The 19,209-nt window shown below is 41.6% G+C and overlaps 1 protein-coding gene across 5 annotated transcripts in view; it reads left to right on the plus strand.

Annotated features, from left to right (window-relative positions):
* The window catches only part of DACH1 (dachshund family transcription factor 1), a 454,713-nt gene that overhangs the window by 301,419 nt on the left and 134,085 nt on the right, over nucleotides 1–19,209 (plus strand). For all 5 annotated transcript variants that reach the window (XM_048492794.1, XM_048492795.1, XM_048492796.1 and 2 more), the window contains one exon: nucleotides 12,567–12,739. In XM_048492794.1, the coding sequence (XP_048348751.1) occupies nucleotides 12,567–12,739 (173 nt within the window). The remainder of the gene's footprint in view (nucleotides 1–12,566; nucleotides 12,740–19,209) is intronic.

Consider the following 19,209-nt stretch of genomic DNA (forward strand, 5'->3'; position numbering starts at 1 on the left):
GTCCTTTCTGGTCCTGACGTTGTTGCATGTGTTTTATTGAATAATTTTGTATGATGATAGGCATTTTAATTGTTCAGATGTTTCCTTTTCTATCTGTTCACCTTGGGGACCTTGATCAGATAGAAAGATGGTATAAAAATGTTTTTTTTTTAAATACAAAAATGTTATTTATCTTTATGTATTCAATTGTAAAGCCCAGGGCACATTTCTACTTCTAAAAGTTGCATGGTATACACATATTTTATATTTTATAGTTTTTTGTATTGTTTTCTAGTTTTTGCCTTGTAAAAGTGTTAAAGTGGCTGGTCACCACACCAATAAGCTACTAAACTAAGATTGCAGTCCTGTGCAAAGTTACTCTAGCCTATCAAAACATGGATTCAGTCTAAGTTAATGTGGTATAAGATTGCTTTTTTGTGTGTGTGATTGTTAGGAATCACTTGTGTGTATCTGAAAAGGTGGCAGAAAAATACATCTACTTGGGGTTATTCACAACATTCATCTGATTATAATTATATTTTTTGCCGTTTGCATTTGAATGTGGACAGACACCAAATCGTAATTTTTTTCCCTGCAATTTCTATTCTGTCTGTCGACACACGTTGTATATGTGCATAAGTATAATCCCAGCACGGAAGCACTGAAATTTCAACAAGGATACTCTCCACTGCAATTTCTTACATAAATCAAACTGGAAATAAGACACATTTTACAATTCAATTTAAGATCCCACTGAGACAATAATGTTGCAAGCTGTGCATTTTGCAAAGTAATATAGTAATGTCTAGTTTGCATTTTTTAAAAACCAAATTAATCACACTTTATTGAATATGTTGAAGCAAACCTAAAATTCATCTATTATTAAAAAATCCTGTGCAACAAACACAAACTATATTTTATACATAAAGGACAAACTCATTTATTCATTAGGATAAAACACTTGGAGTTTGCATTTTGTAACTATGAAAGAAATGACATTTGCTACCTCTAGTAGTTTGAATATTTAAAAGCACTCTGTACAAAATAGACTGCTTGAAAAATTGTTCTACTAATGTAACGTGTTGGTGGCCCAACAGACTGATGGAACTGAATGGAATCAAAGGCAGGAATCTGTTGCCCCAATGTGGGTAAGGAGAACTGCAATATCACTTGTCACATCTGAGACAATGGTTGCAAATCCGATATGTATCCAGATAAGTTGCCAAATTCCAGGTAGGTACTAGATTCCTGCTGAAATTATGCCCTGTGTCCAGGCTACAGAGATCAGGTTCCCAAAGGAAAATGGCTCTTTTGGAGGAAGAACTCTATAGTATTATGCCCTGCTGAAGTTCCACCCCTCCCCCAACTCTGGCCTTTGTGGATACCACTCTGAAATCACCTGGAATTTCCCAGGTTGGCAACCATATTGACAAGCTCACCTGACCATGGATGCCAGCTGTTTGCACTGGTTAATTTCAGCCCATATTCGAATGGGCTTTCTAAGACCCATTCTGGAGCTGCTAGAAATGAACAAGTCGTGGCTTACTCAATTGAAACGAGTAGAAATACTTATTTATTTGTCATTAACTTGTATCTTAGTTCCTTCCTTAAGAATTATCTGCAACAGGGCTGTAATTGTTCTTTGATTACCTATACACTTTGTTTTTTGATTGCCTATAGATTACCTATACAGTTGGAAGACAGAGATGATATCAGGATGATCTTTAAATAATTATGCTGAACCAAAATGCCGAAGAAATGGCTTCCATTTGAAGGTTCGAATGGGCAGCATGAGCAATGAGTGGGAGCAAGCTTTACCTTGTCCCACGCTTACAATTATCCTGTCTGTTGTTCGTGCACACTGAACTCATGAACCAAGGCATCCAGCGCTTCTGCTCTTTATCCCTCCACCTTTAAAACAAGCCCCCTTTTTAAATGGGGGGGGGGATTTTTTTTGTTGAGCTCCTGAATTAGAATCATTTAAAGAGTATGTTCAGCAAAGGAAGACATTATTCATTGTCGCAGGCCCTCAGCTCAGAAGATTTTGTATCTAAAAAAACCCAGCAACAGAGGAGGAGCTCCCCCCTCCGGAGTGTTTCCAGCTCAAACAGTTGTGAACTCTGTCAGGAAGTGCTCCTGTCCCCTCAGTTCGTTCTTTGCCCCCACTCTGTGAAGTTCTCATTTCTTGAGTTGTACTTTTTGCAATTGCTGTTGACTTCTGCTTTCAGAAGGGAGGACAACATTGCATATACTGGTCTTAGCAACGGTTCAACTATGTTTGGGCAGGGGGGGGGCACACTACAAAAGGGGTGTCTGACACTTGCTTTTTATGTTCTGACCATAATTCCCACCCTTAAATCCCATCCCGCACAACAATGAATATAATGCAGCAAGAATTTCAAATAAATAGTGGGTTAGTGTCTGTAGTGGGTAGGCACTTATTCACGTGGAAGTGCTTTGCACAAGAAGCTCTTTGCATCTCAGTCGTCATATTTATTCATAAACATATTTATTCATTTATTCATCTTATCCTTAAGAAAATATATTTTATGACAATTGGTTTCACAAGTGGAGCTGGAGGGTGATTATTGTGTGGCACTGTTGTGATTATAGCCAAGGTTTCTGCCATGCGTAAGCTGACGTAAAAATGTCAATCCCAAATCGTATTTGTGTAACACCGAGCTGTCTGGGAGGGCCAGATTTCTGTGCCTGAAACTGGAGATCTCTATGCAATTTAGCAAGATGGACTGGGCCCATTTTCCTTGCACGAAATGCTGGTGTGGTGACACCACGGTGTAGTCATAAGCGGTCTTAGTGAATCTGGGGGAAAAGTCCAGCATGGCTGGAATCACTGCCACCACCCACACACAAACACAAGCACTGGGGCCCAGGAGAGATGCCCCTCATTCCATGCAAGGCTGGTGGGAGCTATCGCTAGAAGTTGGTTTCCCAGCAATGGGCAGAGCAAGCACAGGTGTCTGTCACTATGAGCACACAGCCCAAGCCATGAACAGGCAGGGTACAAACAGTGGCAGCAAGAGCCTGTTCTTTCTCCCTCCCCCCTCACCTATCTCTTGGGGTAAGGGGTGCACAGCATGGTTTAACCTGATCTCGGAAGCTAAGCAACGTCAGTACTTGGAGGGGAGGCCACCAAGAAAGACTTGAGAAAGGAATGCAACAGCAAACTTCCTTTGCTTCTCAGTTGCCTTGAAAGACCCTTGCTGGGGTTGCCGCAAGTCAACTGCGACCTGGCGAGTCACTTTACACACTCATTTCCCAGTGGTTAAGACTGAATTAAAGCCATATATATGCATATATTTAGGATCAAGGTGTCTGTTGTTCAGTGAGTTGCCTTTGCTGGTTCTTGTATTCATTTGTTTCTTTTGAATTGGGGAGTGATAAGCAGGTAAAAGAAACCTAGAAACTGGACTGTAGTTTGTGACTCGGCTAGTTAAATGCAGCCCACTAATCAAATACAGTTTCCTGCGGGGATGTCATAAGTCTGCATACAAACATCTCCCCAGCTACAATTTATGATTGATGAGCTGTATGTAAGTTGGTGGATCTCACTGAGTATGTCTGACTTAGAAGTTAAGGGGATTGTTGAAAATTACCCATTGTACACGTTTGTCTGGTTTGTTTTTTTAAGAATAACATTTATATAAACTGAGAAATTCTTTACACTTAGCCTCATGGAAGTAATGAGGAGGTTGCTAAAGAAGGGCGGTATTCTCTTTGGAAACATTTCTAATCCATGATTTCTAGTTTTATCGTGCTGAATATTAAGTTGGACCTTTAATCCGAAGGTCTCATCATGCTTTAGAGAGACGCAGCCTCTCTTCCATATGGTAACTAATTTCAAATGGTTAAGGCTTCATCATGAGGAGGCAAAGAAGTTCGTGCGTCAACATTTTAAGGAAGGAGAACCAACTGTTAGATTTGGATGATTATACTGAAGAGAACCTGCCATTTGTGGAGGGGCCAGAATGATTAATAACTTTTAGCAGATGGATTGTGGGCATTTTTTAAACAGAGCATCATCACATCAATAATAAAGAATGAACACAAAGGGCAACGCAGCCATCCAGGCTCAGACAAGTGACTCTAAATGGCTCAAACTGTTGCATGCTAGAACTTCTTGGTGAAAAAGAAGATTCCAATGGTAACACACACACAAAAAAACAAGTGTGAGAGCCAACTAGCTATTACATGAAAGATATGGGGCTCACAACCTCCCCCCCCCCCCAATACTAACACGGGGTCAGGGAAGCATTTGCCAAGTGAAAACTGGCACAGAAAGTGCTCCTTCTCTGTATACCCCCTGCTTGAATATTTTAAATGTCTTTCTCCCCAACTCTGAAACAAAAATCAAGTCCTACTCAGGGGTCCTTCCGGCCTATCAATCATGCCCTGAAAGCTCCCTGCATTCCCTATGACTAAGATCACATGTTTGAGGAGGTAACATCTCATTCCATCCTAGTGATCAGACAGTTGTGGAAGGCTCCCATGATAGATTCAAGTGAGCAGGTCTTGAGAGAGAAAGGTTATAGGGAGAGGAGTCTGCATTTGCTATACAATCAACAGATTTATCACCACAGTTAAACATTGATGTATCTTTGGAACATTGAGCTGTCTTCTTTTCCTAAGCTATATTTCACACACAGCTATCATTTTATGTAGTTTAGCAATAGAATAACATGATCTTTGTAATTGAGAGAAGTTTCACACATTACTCAGCAACAACTCTCATTGAAGAGGTGGCATTGAGATGACTCCAAAAACACAAGATTAATTCAGAGCAGTTTGCTAGTGTTGCCACTCACGTTGTCAGTGAGACTGTTATCTTTAATGTTCTGGATTGCGTACAATCCAGTCAATACACATAAGATGTTAGTACCCATATGAAATACTACTTGCTATCGTTGAGGCTTTTATGCAGTGGTGGGATTCAGCAGGTTCGCACCACTTCGGCAGAACCGGTTGATAAAATGGTGCTTGTAAACAACCAGTTGTTAACTTACTCAAATCCCACCATTGGAACCGGTTGTTAAATTATTTGAATCCCACCACTGCTTGTATGTGTCTTCTCAAATCTTCTGCTGTCAGATCACAACATCCGAAATGACTGTCCCAGGTGGTTAGAAATTGCTGAAAGGCTGGAGGGTAGATTCCTGTTACTTGTTTTAGAAATAATTACAAGTATGAAGTTAAAATTCAACTTGTAGAGGGTTAGATTTGAAAGTGGTGTTTCTTGAATAATCCCTTGAAAAGCTGCCTAATATTGAGCCCATTCATCACTTTATTATTTTTTGTTCCTGTGCTCCAGCAAGGGTCCGAAAACATATCATAGGGCAGGAAGGAAGCAGTAGACCTTGTGTTGGTGTTTTTCGTTCAAGCAAGGATACATTTCTTAAAAGTATAAAATTCAGCAGAGAGTAAATAATCATTGGATGAATCATGTTCATTTGGATACCCATACGATTTAAAAAAGTGTTAATATAAATTTCCTTCCTTTTTCGCCTCTGTAGCCGAGCTCGAAGTTTATAATTTTGCATTTTCATCAAGGGCTGTCAACTCTTTTTTAATAGGCTTAAGAGCTTGGACACCTGATATCCCTAGGTGCTGTAGCGAACCCTCTCAGAAGCTGTTTGCTTTAGATTGAACGGAAATTAGGTTTTTAAAGCCATTAATTAATTAAATCATGCAAAAATATTTCAGCTTCAGCAGAATACTTTCTTTTACAAGTGACATTGGGGAGTTCCATATGCATTCAAGAGTAGCAGCTTCACAGAACGGTAGTATTAAACCTGAAGCACTGATATGAAGGAAAGCGTTGTTCCTACTGCTATAACGAATGTAGTGTAGTATCGAAACAGGCTCATTTCTCCATAATAGTGTGTTAGAACCCTACTGGGTTGCCATAGGTCAACTGCAACCTGATGGCCCAGACAGAACTTCTTAGAGCTATCCATTGGTTCCTGATAATTCAGTGGGCTTAAGAATGCTTAAGTCTGTTCCGGGCTGTGGCATGACATCTATGTCCACATGGGTGTGGAAGTTTAATTGTTTTGTCATTTCAGCTCTGTGGTTGATTTTACAAGTCTGTTTGTTCGTAATGGGCACAAACCTAGCAGGCTGCCATGCAGTGCATGGAGCACGTTTCCTTATTTCAGAGGCCCTGAGTGAAACTCCAGTACAGGAGTCTGACCAAATCAGAATTTATTTTCAATGAGATTCTGAACTGGACCAGGTTCTTTCTTTTCATCGTTGCGGCTGAGTTTGTTTTTAGGATACCAAAAAGCTTTCAACCACACCAGGATGTGAAAATAGCAATAATCTGGGTTTATGCTCATTCAACACAGTTTTTCATAACATCTGAATGCAACCTACATGTGTTTGTAGTAGTATTTTCATAGTACTTCCATATACCAGTAAAGTAACAATTAGTAAATCACTTAGGGATTAATTTTATTGAGAAATGAACCAGTCAGGTTTATTTTCCCTTTTCATTTGTCTAATTCTTTGACAGCTTTCAGTAAAAGTTACGTGGTTGAAAACAATCCCATCACATAGGCCATCTATGGCATTTTCCCCACGGCAAATGTGTCCTAAGAAAAGAAAGTAAAACATCCCAGTTTGGGCATGAATTCCACATGGCTTCCGGGTCTAACTCGGGCCCGCCCCACGAGATTTCCGTTATCCTACGCCTTTCAAGAAATGATTAAATCGGGGGTTCTTTTAAAAAAACCGCACTGCTCCCATTCCCATGCAAACACCACAGGAGATGGACCGGTTTACTTTTCCCGCCTCACCGGCTGCAGCCAATCAGAACGGCAGAAAAATGGGACAGTTCATACATATGCAGCAACGTTGGCAAGGAAAATGAAAGTAAACCGGGGGCCGTGCATAATCACCTGGAGTTCTTCCTCCCAGCCTGAACAGGCTGATGGGCTGCCGTGTGGAGGAAGGAACCCAGATGGAAACATGTATGATCCTGGTTCTCCCATGGGATGTTTTGGCCGTGGGGAAAATGCCATAGTGAGTTTTCCTCAGCTAGTCTTCCTTGCATGACCTTACAGGGCCAATGTGCACAGTCCCTTGAAGATAGTTCATCATGCAGTGGAAATTCTACAACAATTAGGTCAGTATCATAACAGCCCAGCTCCAATCTCAAACCCATCTAGTAGAAATCATGTGGCTTGAAACCACCTTTTTGATATCTCAGAAGGACAAAGGGGATGTATAGCAAGAGAGATTCTCTATGATATGTCCCCTTCCTACCAGCATTGGGATTCAGCTGGAATGACAGAGAGTTTCAACAGATGCTAGAGGAAGCTAATAAAACCTGTTCCCCGATCTCTCTGGGAATACCTATGGATAGACTAATTGCAGCCCAGTACCTTTATCTCCTGGTTGAGGCCCGGTGGCGTAGAGCAATCACCTTAGCTAGGTGTAATGCCCTGCCTTCTTCCTTTTTAGCCTTGGACGCCACCTTGGGAGATCCCACATAAAGAAAAGGAAATGCCCTTAATGCGCATGGAACATATTAGGCTCTGGGAAAGTCAGTATCTCATATGCTGTTGGCTTGTCCCTTTTATGAGATAGGTAGGAAGAAGCACAAAATGCCCTTGCTGCATGGAAGTGAAGGCATTACAGATAAACAGAAGGTTATATATCTTTTAAACAGCCACAACTACGAGCTGTTGGAAGCGGTGGCTAAATTTTTAAATGGTGTTATTTTAACTCGTCAGAAATTGTAAAGTTGTAAAGGCTGTTATTATCTTGCTAAGCTAATCTTAAACAATCTATATGCCATTAAAGGTATTCGAAATCGAAATCGAAATCGATTCAGCTGGAACAAGTACATTTTTCAAAGTTCCTCTGCCAGGAAAGAAACCCACTCCACAATTCTTCTAATTCTACCAAAGCCTCCCTATTTTATACTCAAGGATTTCTCCTCCTCCTAAACTTTCCTTCCCAAAACCTCGGTATTGACTCCAGGTGATGTTACTGTCTTACGTTCTTTATTTCTCCAGCAGTATTGAGGTTTGGGGAAAGCCAGAGCTTCAGAAGATGTTTGTAGGAGTGAGGAGGGGGGTGATAGGTAGGAAGAGCTTTAAAAAGAATGTGTTCTCTTCAGCCTCACATACACTTTAATTAATGGGTGTTCTCAGTTGGACTTCCTTGTAAGTAAAATGCATATAATTGGATTGCCAATTGAACTTTAAAAAAAATTAATTGTTCTGCAATTGCTGAATTCTAACCAATATGTAAAATGTTTATATTCAAAAGAGAAAATGGTTGCTGTCCAAAATATATGATTTTTTCCTCAAATCTATGATTATTAGTTTTAATTCTACAAGCTGAAGGCCTGAATGACTGGGGCTATTATCTTGACATTTTATTTAAGGGACTGTTTTTCGTATACAAGTCTCCTGTCTGCTGTCTCTTTAAATGATTCACACATATTTAAAGCATCCTATTTTAAGTCTGACAACGTAAACCATCCAATTCCCCAAATTCCTTGCTGCATATAAAGCAAAATCTTTTCCAGCCCAGTTTATTTGCAATAAGTTGCTAAGGTTATTAGCAAGAATTAACATTGAAAAATGATTGTTGCCGTGTGCTCATTTTTTTTTCACAGGTGATGATTAAAGCGTTCAAACTGTATAACTTACAAAATGAAACACAATAATATAATTTCTTGGGCTAACAATAAACTCATAAAGTTATACTATATGATACTGTGGGCTGATAACATGATAAAGTATTTCCAATTCCCAGCCCACAGATTTTCCAAATCTAATTTGACAATTGCAAAAGGAATTAACCTAACATCCTAGCTTGCAGTTTGACCTTGCTACAGATTTTGAATTACCCTGTACCCCAATAATATACATTCCTTCCCCAATGGTGGTTCTTGGAATAGAGAAATACACCAATCTTCCCCAACCCAGAGATCACAGACCTCTGTTAATCACCCCAGTTTGCCCGGATAACATAATTTGCCAGTTAATCATCATCTTTACTCTCTTCAGCACAACCAACCTTCCAGAAAATGGCACTGGCTGACATATTTCCATGTTAATATTCAAGAGTCTTTCAAATTAGTGCATCTGAGTTTAGTTAAATTATTGTTTTTTGTAGTTGCTGTTATTTTGGATGTCTTGGGCCATTAGAATTGCCAGCAGACCTGGAGGAAAAAATGTCCTGCCCCTTTAACAGATTCTTAATGGGATGTTATTTACCAGGTGATGATATTTATCTCCCTGGCCTCTATTAAAGGGGAATTTTTTTCCTCAAAGTTATTGACAACCATATGGGTATTTCACTCTTTATCTGTATATATTTCTAAAATTAGAAGTAACGTTTGATTTTCATATGCGATTGAACCACATAGCACAGAATTCCTGATGAAGTACCTGTTAGGTCTCATAAACCTTAAAGCACTGTTTATTAATTGGCATTGAATCAACCAACTTGACAAAGCCAGTTCTGGCAAACCTGGCTTTTGCTACTCCCTTTATACTGATGTTAGTCTCCCCTCCCATTTTCCCAAGGAATGTGAACGAGTTAGTTAGGAGCCAAGGCACCTCAAGATCAGCAATAGATAGAGATAGAGCCACCTGGCATCCTGCCCCCGCAAGACAATGAAAAAAATCCCATTTCCCTTGAGACCAGAAGTGTCAGGGGTAAGCCTAGTTATCTACTTGGCATGTGAAGCCATAAAGCAAAATATCAAGGAAAGAATGTCCCAGAAGAACAATGGTAACAATAGCAGGCCAGTTACACATATCTTGTAGCAATTACAGTTAGCTAGGAATGCATCTCAGTCAACTAGATACAGTCCCCGACAGTACCATAACAATGATGACAAGAAGCTACACCAAGCCATCGAGGTGATCATGTCAAGGGATAATAATGTAGCTTACCAGTTGAGAATACTGTGATCTGTGTCTCATAGATAACATTCATTTTTAAATGATCCTCCTGGTGCCAAGATTTCCTTCAACCAATGTTTTTAAATCCATATTTTGGTATAGTCATCTATATATATAAAAAGTGTGTTTGCTGCTGACAGGTAATCTCCGGAACCGCTGGACCAAATGCTGTGAAACTTTCCCACACCGTCCCTCATGCCTCCAGCCAGGTTTACACAACCTTTCCCCCACTCCAGAATGCTCCTGTGCCACACAAACCCCAATTTCCCCCCAACACTGCCTGCACATGCGCACTACTCACCATCGAACGCCTCCTCCAGCCACTGACCAACGACTCACCAGCACCTTCCCCTCCCACCCGCAACTCCTACTGCATATAATCTCCATGTATCCCCAGAATGATTTATGAGATGTAATAGCTGCATAGAATTGACCTTGCAAAATGTGGTATGTAAAGGGTGGTCCCTTGCAGAGCTGTGGAAATGGTGGGCAGTTGCTGTTGTGCCCCTTTGTGAGCGGCTGGGGGGTGATGTTGGCAGGCAGCCGTATTTGCCAGGCAGCCTGGACGCTCAGGCAATTAGCTGAGGCAGCAGTGAGGTGCTGGTGAATTCTTGAGGAAGGGTGGCTGGTGGAGCGGGGTTCCTGGGTGGGGGGGCGAGGGGGCCAGCGGGTGGCGATGTGGGTGGGAGACGGAAAAGGTGGAGGCGGTGTGCGGTGGGAGAGGCCGGGTGCGACTTCTGGCGTAGCGACGAGAAGGTGAGGGTGCGGAGAGCCAACTGTTCTCGCTCAGACGCCACTGCTAAGGATGGTGGCCGGGCCAGGCGCATTGGGCGACTGCGGCCATGCGCCGTTGCAGATGGGGGGTGGCTGGGGTAGTGGCAGCCGGGCGGTTCTGTTGCAGCCATGCGTATCGCACACGCTCAGCTGCTACGTGGTGGGAGCAAAGTGTCTGAGGAGGTGTTGTGTGGGAGGGCGGCCTGCTTGTGTGACGTGGGTGAGTGAGACTGGTGGGTGGCATGTGCATCGCGAGCACGTTCAACTGCTGGCTGGTGCCGGGCAAGCATCTGAGGAGGGGGGGGGGAAGGGCGAGGGTGCGAGTCCAGCTGGAGGGTGGCCATGCACAGCTCGGGTTTGGGGGGAAATCGCGTTGCGTGGGGCGCAGGGACAGCCTCCTCACTGCTGCCTTAGCAGCCACCTTTCCTCAAGAATTCTGCAGCACCTCAACGCCGCCTCCGCTAAGCGCCTCAGCACCCAGGCTGCCCACCAACATCACCCCCCCATCCCCTCACAAAGGTGCACAACGACAACTGCCCACCATTTCCACAGTTCTCCAAGGGACCACCCTTTACATACCTCATTTTGCAAGTTCCATTCTATGCAGCTATTATATTTCATGCATCACTCTGGGGATACATGGAGATTATTACCCACAGAGTTTTAAATGGGCCCCATAGAGGGTGGCCGGGGATGGTTCTTCTGGAGTGCAGGAAAATTGCCCTGAGCAGAGAAACTGTCCTGAGGAGGGAGATTGCCACAGCAACGTGTGGCTGGGTCCGCTAGTTATCTCTAAGTATAGATGATTCAAACGAGAGGCTAAATCATGAAAGCTGGTTGTTGTTAGAAATGAACTTCTATTAAAGATTCTTAAAAATAAAAGAAACGTTGAAAAGTTTTCTCTTTTTGAAAAGTTGCTGTTCTTTTACTGGTAGTAATAATTTCCTCTGCTGCGTATCACACTGCAACTGTTAATATAAAAACAATCACTCTAACAATACAAGCCAGAACATCTCTAAGTAAAAAGAAGAAACTTTATTCTGTTAGAAAAAGACGTAGTTCTTACTGGCTCTGTTGCTCAATTTCTCTCACCGAGATTTAAAATGAAGGGCTGTTAAAAACTTGAAATTGGCTGAATAGTTCATTTTTTGCACTTTTTTCCTTTTTCAGCTCAGCAAAACCTTTATTAGGCATGTTAAAATCTTTACAAACAATAATTCTGTACATAAGTACAAAAATAGTCTAATATCCATGTTGTAATAAAATATTATATATACAAAGCATCGAATATATGACATATTGTTTAACGTCAGACAGTTAAAATCCATTTACATTAGGGAACGGCTCACGTTTGTCATTTTATTAAATCACATGTAAGCCCGTGTATTTGTAACTTATATGACTACCTAAGCTCAGGTTTTTGGTAAAATTTGTCGTTTATTACTTCTGCTAAGAAAGTTGCAACCTTGAGAGTTAGTTCAGGGGACCGATCATTTAGTAAATAAGGTACTATGTATGTTGCAGGTAGGCTAGATTTTGTTTTAAGAAGCGGAGTAATATAAATACTACGTAGAGAAGAATAGAACTGACCGTTTAGAAGAATATGCTGGATTGAATCCACTTCATTTAATGGGCATGGACACCTTCTCTGTATATCGATCTTAACTTCTTTATATATATATAAATATATTCCAATAGAGGTATTTGCATCTATTTGTATTTACTTGTTAGCAAAACATTTTGAGTGAAAACATAATTGAATAAAACTTTACTGCTACCTGGTGGATAGTTGAATTGGGTTTTTTTGCTTAATGTGGGAAACGTTTGTAATAGTCAACATTTTTCTTTCTTTCTGTTTTTTCCTCTCTCCAGGCCTGGAGCTTCCTTTTATGATGATGCCTCATCCGCTCATTCCTGTCAGCCTGCCTCCTGCCTCAGTCACAATGGCCATGAGTCAGATGAACCACCTTAGCACCATTGCCAACATGGCCGCCGCAGCACAAGTACAGAGTCCTCCCTCAAGAGTTGAGACGTCTGTTATTAAGGTGACTCCTCTTTAAAACATACAACGCCATGAGTGGCTTTCATGTCTTATTCAGCTATCCTTTCTCATGCATATATTTCTATCATCGTAAAATAAGTATTCTCTGACTGTAATAAATTATGTTCGTTGGGGGAAAGTATCAAACTGTATGCTGAAGACAGTCCAGCACTTGGAAATGCAGTTGTTCTCTGTCGGCCTTCTAAAATGGACACAGTCTATTCTGGCATCGCTCACCATTATTACAAACTATCATTATCCCAAACTCCTCTGACTATGGAGGAGACAATCAGAATCCATTATGCAGAAGAGGATATTTCAGAGCAAAACCTAAGTCTAGTCCCTATTTCTGAAATCAGCTAGGGCTTCCCCAGCTGTTGACGGGGGACCATGGAGATTGCAGTCACACACTTTGTGTTTATATACTTTGTGTTCATGTGCTTTTCAAAAACTTTTCAGTGCTACAGTGGAAACAGCAGCAGATGGGAAGCCAGAATCTATTACTTACTTCCGCAGTCAGGGCCAGACTGATTACTGGACAAACTTAGACAATTGCCCGGGGAATCAGATTTTAGTAGGTGCCTAAAGGCCGAGAAGAGCTTCTTCTACTGGCTTGATGGGAAGCTGGGCATTAACTGGGTATTAAAATTTCCATATCTGTTGACTCGGGTCTTGTGTAGGCACCATGATGGAACATGGAGGGTTTTTGAAGGAATTAACCATTTTTATTTCTTCATTGTTCATTTTAAATCTTGTAACTAAAATGTTTTCTTCTAGAGTTCTCCGTTTTCTTGGTATTGGTGTGAGCGAGTGCCTGTGTTTGTGTGTGTGTTTGTGTGTGTGTGTGTGAGAGAGAGAGAGACAGAGACAGAGTGCCATGGTTCACATAGGATGCCATAAAGTGTGCCTTGGCAGCAGTACAAGTAAATCTGCTGTTCTTATTCTGGACTTTCTGCAAGTGAGAAGTGAAATTCTCCAAAGTGCCTCTTTATTTCTGTCAGGTGCTAGATAGTGAGATTCATAAAATGAAAACTCCTTCATCTGTCCTGGTAAGAGAGCTGAGCTGGAGAGCTGGCCTTTTCCAACAGCTTGCTGACCTTTACCCACAATAGTTTAGAACTAGTGCTATTATCTGAAACTGGACAGAAAAAAGAAACTTAAGATGCCATTCCGCTATTAAACAGTCCTTCATTTCCCACAGATAAGGAACTGCTGGATGCTAGAAACAAACCGTGTGTTTCTATTTTTAACACATTCAACAGAAAGAAACAAATGCAATACAAAAACAATCAGAACCAGAAGACAATAAATTGGAGGAAGATATTTTATGCCATCGGGTGTGTCACTGCCCTTTCTGAAACTAGATGTAGACAAAATGTCATTTTGGGGGAGCGGGGTAATAGGACGTTGAGATCTATGAATTGGAGGACACAGTGGAGTTCAGGGATGTGCAGGGACAACAGACTGTGACAACAATAAATCACAGTGAGTGTGACAGCTGTGACCTGAGCATGCTTTAGGAAGGGGATGCCTTTCATCACCTGCCCACGGCATCGGAAAAGCCAAGCTTGTTAGCAGCCTTAGCTCCCCAACCCCCCCAAAGAGAAATTTATACAAATAATATAAAAACACATTGAAGTAAATGTTGATAATATACATGTGGCATAGTTGTTGTACGCAGGACGGTATTAAAGATTATATGAAAACCTGCAGTAAGACAACATCAAAATCTGCATGTATCCATGATATATGCATTTAAATACCTAACTGTAACAAAACATATTATGTGTACAAGATCTATCAGGATGCTTTTTTTTTTTTGCTGTTCACATGGTTTAGGTGGGGGCCAGGTAGGGCTTTTGCCCAGCAAGTCTTCTGATTGACTGTTGGAGATTTGATTGCCCGTGCCATTTTTTAAAAAAATGTTTCTTTTGGCAGCAGCTGCCACAACAGCACAAGGATCTGCACTGTGTTACTGTAAGCCATGGCAGTCATTTTGTGGTCGGCTTCCCCTTCTGCAGCAGCCATTTTATGGCAGCCATTTTGTTGCTGTGCTCATTGTGTTGTGTCAAAATTCCAAATGTGCCCAAAGACTCAGAATAGTTAAGAGACCCCAGGCTAGGGAACATTCAATGTGTAGGAGGTTTGACTTCAGGGAGTGTTGTATGGGGTGAGTGTTGGTGGTATGCCTGTTTCATCAGGTTGCCTTTGTGACTGAGAACCTAATTCACCAATGGGTGAAGATCTTTTTGGCTTCATTTGGCATTCTGTGTCTGGCCATTTTTTTCCTGTTTTTGTTTTGAGCTGTTGCACACATACATATTGCTCTAAAGATTTTTTAATTTTTTTAAAAAAACTTTTTGATAATACGTGAGCCCAAAAAAGATGGAAAGACAACATAAAATGTACCCCCCCACACCTGTCTATAGATTTGTCTTGTCTTCTAGGACTTACTAGGCGAATAAACATTCATGAGTGAAGGAGAAATAGCTCTGTGAGCTTGGTTTCACCATAAATATTAAGACGCATGCCTTTAGGATATGGGGCCTTCCCTCACTCTGTTTGCGTGTGTGATGCACCATCAAGTTGCTTCCTTACTGGACACCGTTAAAATTCTCTCAGTTGCAGAACATGGTAGTTGTGACCTGACAAAAAAGTCAAGTCCCACAATGTGGCTGAACTTAAAATAACAGCAACTGCATGAGGTACAGATTTGCTTGTTTGTGTAGTAACACAACATGGTTATCAAGGTCTAGATGGGCCCTGGAGACATTCCAAAATTACAGCTGGTCTTCAAATGACAGTGATGTGTTGCTCTTGAGAAAATGTCTGGTTTGGAGGGTAGACTGTATGGGATTATACCCTGCAGAGATCTCTCCTCAAACTCTGCCCTTCCCAGGTTCCACACTTTGTGAGTGCTGGAATATGCATGTAGAAGTATGTGGTACCTCAGCAAGATGGTTCTTTCCTTTACTTACCTCAATATAATTTAATGGAATCCTGGTGTACATTAGTATAGTGATTTCTGTTCCCCTGTGAAACTATTAGGGAGTATAGGGGAAGATTTGAGGAGTATTTAAAAGTCCATGTAGGGTGAAGGGTCGTGAATCGGCTTTTGTTTAATTCTTTTCATGCTTCAAAGAAACCTAGGTTGTCAGTTTTCAAGACAAAACTAATGCCTGGTCTACACATGCAAGAGAACAAGGTGGTAAAGATGAGTTGGTAGAACCGTGTGTGCCACTTTGGGTAAGAAAATACATTTCTGAGTACTCTACTTTTGAGAATACTCACTGCAAGTAGGAACTTACAAGGACAGTGAGTGGCTGGGTCCAAACTTTTCTCCCTTTCATTATAGTTTTCAGTTTCATTTATTCTGCATTCAGAATGGAGGGTGAAATATTAAAAATGTGACACATCAGTCTAAAGTAGGTTTGCGAGTCCCTTGCTTGGGATGGGGGATCTCCAACCCTTAGGTTGTCTTGTTTATGACTGGTCCAAGAAGCATTAGGAGGGGAAAAACCTGGCAATGTCAAATGTGTCACTACGTCACTTTTGAGAAAACCTGGAGGTGATGTAAGGTAGCTCTAGGAATTTTCCCAGAGGATGCAACCAACATCATGATGTGAGGATGTAACCAACATCGTAATCTCCTCCTACTATGTCCCTGCTCTCAATACTCCATCCGGTTGACAGGCAATCCTTGTCAAAAGCCAAACAAAGTTCTACAACCTCATATTTCTACCATTCAGATGTATGCATAGACCAAGCCTAACACATTAAGATCCCTGCTGAAGCCAAAGATAACACAAGCATGGGTTTTCCCACATTGGGTCCTGTTATCTCCTCAATCCTCAGTGTTTCAAAGAGCAGAATATCAAGTGTACTAAGCATTAGAGGAATTGTATACTTTATGTTTGAATGTAGCTATGAAACTTGGTAGTCGTCTTGGAGGGTATTAAAACTATGTTTACATTTACTATACATTGGAGAGAGGACAATGTAAAGGTGGCTGACAAGATCAGAGGGAAAAGTGGCTCGTAAAAATCTGCTCCCTTATTTGCGGTTGCAGCAGAGGCCTCTGGGTTGTAGCCTAGCAACCCTGCCCATGGTAGATTGATCAAGATGGCTGAATTCCCCTGAGGGCCCCAAAGAGTACGAATGGACATCAATGAAGGTTGCGGCGAAGATTAGACAGTTTTATTCAGACCAGTTTTACTCTTTTCTTACCATCTGGGTTTGTGTGTATGTGTGTGTATTTATAAAGGACATTTTTGCCTTTTGCTGCTATAAACAACAACTGTTTGTGAAAGGTATCAACAGAAGAACCCGGAAAACTTCCATAACTTCTCTGTGCAATACAGGACTCAAGGCCCACACATCCCATCTCAATCTCTTCTTTGATAGTTCTGTGTGATTAATGTGGAAAAGGTCTATTAGTTTAACGAACTGAACACATATTAATTTGCTTATCTTTTTAAAAAGTTTTTCCCATCAAATCATTTTGTAAAAAATGCTAGTATCATCCCCCCACCTCCCCAACCCCACACATGCAAATAGGACCGAACAACTTTTGCATATCGATATTCTGCCTCCATTGGTTTATTGGTCTGCACTTTTTAGAGGAAGAGGATGCTTCATTTTATTATTACTAGCATTTCCATTTATTATTGCAGCTTGGATAAACACAGAAAACTGCAAGAGATTGTATATTACTGATGGGTAAAATTATGCTTCAAGGCTGTAAAACAGAGACTTCAGGAATTAATTTAATTACAGTCATACCTCTGCCTGGTTCAGTTGTATCTCTGTGAAAGTAAAGGGTATTCCACAAATTAACTGATAAACGGAGTTTACAAAGCTCTCTGTCCTACACTTTGTCATGGTATGTCCTGTTATATGACAATAATAAAAACCATTATCGCCTTTGTTTCAGGCATAATTGTGTTGTCCTATTCATTTTTCCCTCGCTGTCTCAGTCTTATAATTTGCTCTGTAAAGGCATACATAAATACAGTAAACAAATTAAGCTCTTAAAAATAAATTAATTTACTACACAACTCGATTCAAATCTTATATGCTCACTGGATTTCGTTTTAATGAAGCTCTTCAGAAGATAATGCACCGCATGCCAAACAGCAAAATAATTATTAAATGAAACAGTAACATACAATTTGTTTGCTTTTTATGTGTAACCAGCGGGTAGAGTATGCTTACACCTGTAGATTTACATTTTCGGAGTGTGTAGACATCAGTGGTATAGCGCCAACAGGGCGGGGGGTGACGCTCAGGGGGCGCACCAGTGCGGGGGCATGGCAGGGGCATTCCAGGGGTGTTCTGGGGCGTGGTGGGGGTGGGTGGTGCCAAGGCAGGGGTGCGGGGCGCACACCCTGGGCGCAGTTGCCTTTTGCTCCACCCCTGGTAGACATCCACAGAATAAGCTACAGAGATCCAAGACACAGATCAAGTGCTGAAGCTGTCAACTATCTGCTGATATTTTTTTAATTTGAAGGGGTGGACTGTTTCTCCCCATTTCATTTTCACATGATAAATCTAAAATTTGGATCTGCTATGAGTTTCTGTTTTTGATTCTGTAGAGATGCTTGACCATGGAGACTTTGCTGCTGGTATATCATCCACCTTGTTGCTCAGCAGCTTCCTTGTCTGAGCTGACCAAGGTGGCCATAAATGTGATGTTGGAGGCCCTGCCATGGGGGTGCTGGGGGATTTCAACAATCATGCTGAGACTAGCCTCACTGGGCCAGCTCAGTTTTTTATGGCCTCTGACAATTCATGGACTACAATTCCCATCAGCCCATTTGACCATGCTGGCAGGGGCTGATGGGATGTGTAGTCCATGAACATCTGGAGAGCCACAGGTTGCAGACCCCTGATTTAGTCTTTGCCACAGAATATTGTCAGCAGAGGCCCGTTAAATAGAATGGCTGATGATAAGCTTGTTATCATGGACCGAACAATTCCTGGTAAGATTTGGACTTGCAGTAACAGTCTCCTCCCCCAGAGGAGGGAGACCCATTGAGATGGTCTGCCCTCGGAGACTTATGGAACTCAAGTGGTTCCTGAAAGCTCTGGGGGATTTTCTAGCTGGCATGGATGGCATGCCTGGAGAGGCCTTGGCCTCTCTCTAAAGTGGTGAGATAAACAGGGCCCATCTACATGATTGCTCCCAAGTGCCCTTGCCTTACCTGTAGAACCCATAGAACTCTGTGGTATTCTGTGAAACAGGAAAGTTGATGGCTAGAGCACAGGTGGCTTAAATCCAAAGCGTAAAAGGCTGACCAAACCCAAAGTAGAGTGAATTATCATGCCTATCAGGTGGTGGTGGTGATGGCGAAAGGAGATTTTTCTCCTCCACCATTGTGTCCTGAAGTAGCTGTCCAGTAGAACTTTTCCATACAATGAATGGCTTTGTAGGATCAAACCTAAGGAGACCAGGGCAGTGGCCAGATAATGTCT

This window comes from Sphaerodactylus townsendi, linkage group LG04, assembly GCF_021028975.2.
Source record: "Sphaerodactylus townsendi isolate TG3544 linkage group LG04, MPM_Stown_v2.3, whole genome shotgun sequence".
Classification (NCBI taxonomy): domain Eukaryota; kingdom Metazoa; phylum Chordata; class Lepidosauria; order Squamata; family Sphaerodactylidae; genus Sphaerodactylus; species Sphaerodactylus townsendi.